The sequence below is a fragment of the Fukomys damarensis genome, unplaced genomic scaffold, assembly GCF_012274545.1.
Source record: "Fukomys damarensis isolate Sample0158 unplaced genomic scaffold, DMR_v1.0_HiC HiC_scaffold_17007, whole genome shotgun sequence".
In the NCBI taxonomy this organism is placed as follows: Eukaryota; Metazoa; Chordata; class Mammalia; order Rodentia; family Bathyergidae; genus Fukomys; species Fukomys damarensis.
The window spans coordinates 1-284 of NW_022917919.1; the positions used below are offsets into that span (position 1 = coordinate 1).

Sequence of the window (284 nt, forward strand, 5' to 3'; positions counted from 1 at the left end):
TCTACTACGTGGTGGACCCCGGGTTTGTGAAGCAGAGGGTCTACGACTCCAAGACTGGCGTGGACCAGCTGGTGGTGACGCCCATCTCGCAGGCCCAGGCGAAGCAGCGCGCGGGCAGGGCCGGCCGCACGGGCCCCGGGAGGTGCTACCGGCTGTACACGGAGCGCGCCTACCGCGACGAGATGCTCTCCACCAACGTGCCCGAGATCCAGAGGACCGACCTGGCCAGCACCGTGCTGTCCCTCAGGGCCATGGGCGTCAACGACCTGCTGTCCTTCGACTTC

The 284-nt window shown here is 67.6% G+C and overlaps 1 protein-coding gene across 1 annotated transcript; it reads left to right on the forward strand.

Annotated features, from left to right (window-relative positions):
* Positions 1–5: 5 nt before the first annotated feature.
* Positions 6–281, forward strand: LOC117284938 (ATP-dependent RNA helicase DHX8-like; the record flags this gene model as incomplete). Its single annotated transcript, XM_033760627.1, has 1 exon — positions 6–281. A coding segment is annotated over one exon (276 nt), but the record flags the coding sequence as incomplete, so codon positions are not given.
* Positions 282–284: the final 3 nt, after the last annotated feature.